The 1,764-nt window shown below is 38.2% G+C and overlaps 1 protein-coding gene across 2 annotated transcripts in view; it reads left to right on the forward strand.

Moving 5' to 3' along the window:
• Positions 1-1,764, forward strand: part of ap2b1 (adaptor related protein complex 2 subunit beta 1) — a gene marked incomplete in the record, with an annotated part of 14,646 nt that overhangs the window by 8,974 nt on the left and 3,908 nt on the right. For both annotated transcript variants that reach the window (XM_014023107.1, XM_014023108.1), the window contains 5 exon segments: positions 131-283; positions 419-564; positions 644-773; positions 1,014-1,098; positions 1,743-1,764. In XM_014023107.1, coding sequence (XP_013878561.1) covers positions 131-283; positions 419-564; positions 644-773; positions 1,014-1,098; positions 1,743-1,764 — 536 coding nt within the window.

The following is a 1,764-nucleotide window of genomic DNA, read 5'->3' on the forward strand; positions in this document are numbered from 1 at the left end:
ATGTAAACTTTTTTTGTTTTAAATGAAATGAATAAATCAAATCAAATCAATTTTTTATGGGCTTCTAACACATTTTTTGTTCAGCTGCATTAATTGTTTTTTTTTTTTTACTTTGTTGTTATTGATTTAGGTGGGACAAAACTTCATCCCGTCCTCTGTCCCCAGCACTTTTGCTCCTTCACCCACACCTGCACCTGCACCTCCCAGCAGCGGCCTCAACGACCTGTTTGAGCTCTCCACGGGCATGGCCATCACCACTGGAGGCTACTCGGCCCCGAAGGCGGTGAGTCTGCAGCTAACGGTCTGGAWCCGAGGCTGTCTTATGTTGACTGATGAATATCTAACATTAATAAGCAGGTGATGCTWAAGTACCATTAAATACTTTAACACTGATTGCTGTGCTTGTTTTTTTAATCAGGTGTGGCTTCCTGCAGTGAAAGCTAAAGGACTGGAGATCTCTGGAACCTTCTCCCGACGCCAGGGCCACATGTACATGGACATGAACTTCACCAACAAGGCTCTGCAACACATGAACGACTTCGCCATCCAGTTCAACAAGAACAGGTTAATCAGTTTAATCCAACTCACGTTCRTTTTCGACAAAYGTTTGACACGKTTTKTTTATTTGTTTATTTTCTGGTAGTTTCGGAGTGATCCCCACCAGTCCTCTGCCCATTCACACTCCACTGATGCCCAATCAAAGTATCGACGCCTCTCTGCCTCTGAACACCATCGGGCCAGTTATGAAGATGGATCCTCTCAATAATCTACAGGTACAGAAGCAGGCGCCGTCAACATGCGTGTTCAGTTAAAGCCAATTTGTTTGAAGCTGTTCTATTTAAAGCAACAAATTTAACTGCTAAAGTTTTCCATTTAACTTTGTTTCTTTGATTTGTGTCACTATGTGCTGAATATTATTTGAAGAAATCTAGTTGTTTCTCGTCTTCTGCTCTTAGTTAACTTTGAACAAACATGGTCCTAGCATAGTTTCTGCTTTGTTTACTTGTTTACAGGTGGCTGTAAAGAACAACATTGATGTCTTCTACTTCAGCGTACTCATTCCTCTGAACGTGTTCTTTGTTGAGGACGGAAAAATGGGTAAGCTTGAATCATTCCATCAGCAATAAAGATTTTATCTTGTAACAATCTAAACATAAACTGTCTCCCAAAACTAAAAAGTTTTAATATTTTTTGTTTATTCATAGAATCCTCATATTGTACTGAAAACTGCTTTGTTGTTAAATTGGGATTTTTGCTTAATGAAGTCTGTATAAATCGTTTTATTTATTACATTATTTGTATAAGAAATTTAAAAACTCATTCTGAAGAATTTTTCTCATATTATAGTAGGGCTGCACATTAGATAATCATGTGATGACGATATCAGTTGCAATATGTCCTTTTTATTTATTTATTTTTCTTTCCTCCCTATCTAACCTGTACTTCCTCTATGTGACCTTTAACACTTTTGGCAGTCATTTGTGTCTACTGTGAGCCGCTGCTGCGGCTTTAAACTCTTTAAATGCATCAGTCAACAATTCTTGCCCTACAAGCAGTCCTTTGCCATATGAATATTGCGCACACTGATATTGCGATGATGATATTTTTGCGATATGTTGTTGTGCAGCCCCGATTTATAGTGTGTTTGATAAAACACTGATCATGATTTCCTTGCTGCCGTTTGTCAGCTCATCAGTAGATTGAAACATTTCTGTTTTTTTTTTTTTTTTTTTTTTTCGTAGAGCGTCAGGTGTTCTTAGCTAC

Source organism: Austrofundulus limnaeus, unplaced genomic scaffold (assembly GCF_001266775.1).
Source record: "Austrofundulus limnaeus strain Quisiro unplaced genomic scaffold, Austrofundulus_limnaeus-1.0 Scaffold357, whole genome shotgun sequence".
NCBI classification, from domain to species: Eukaryota; Metazoa; Chordata; class Actinopteri; order Cyprinodontiformes; family Rivulidae; genus Austrofundulus; species Austrofundulus limnaeus.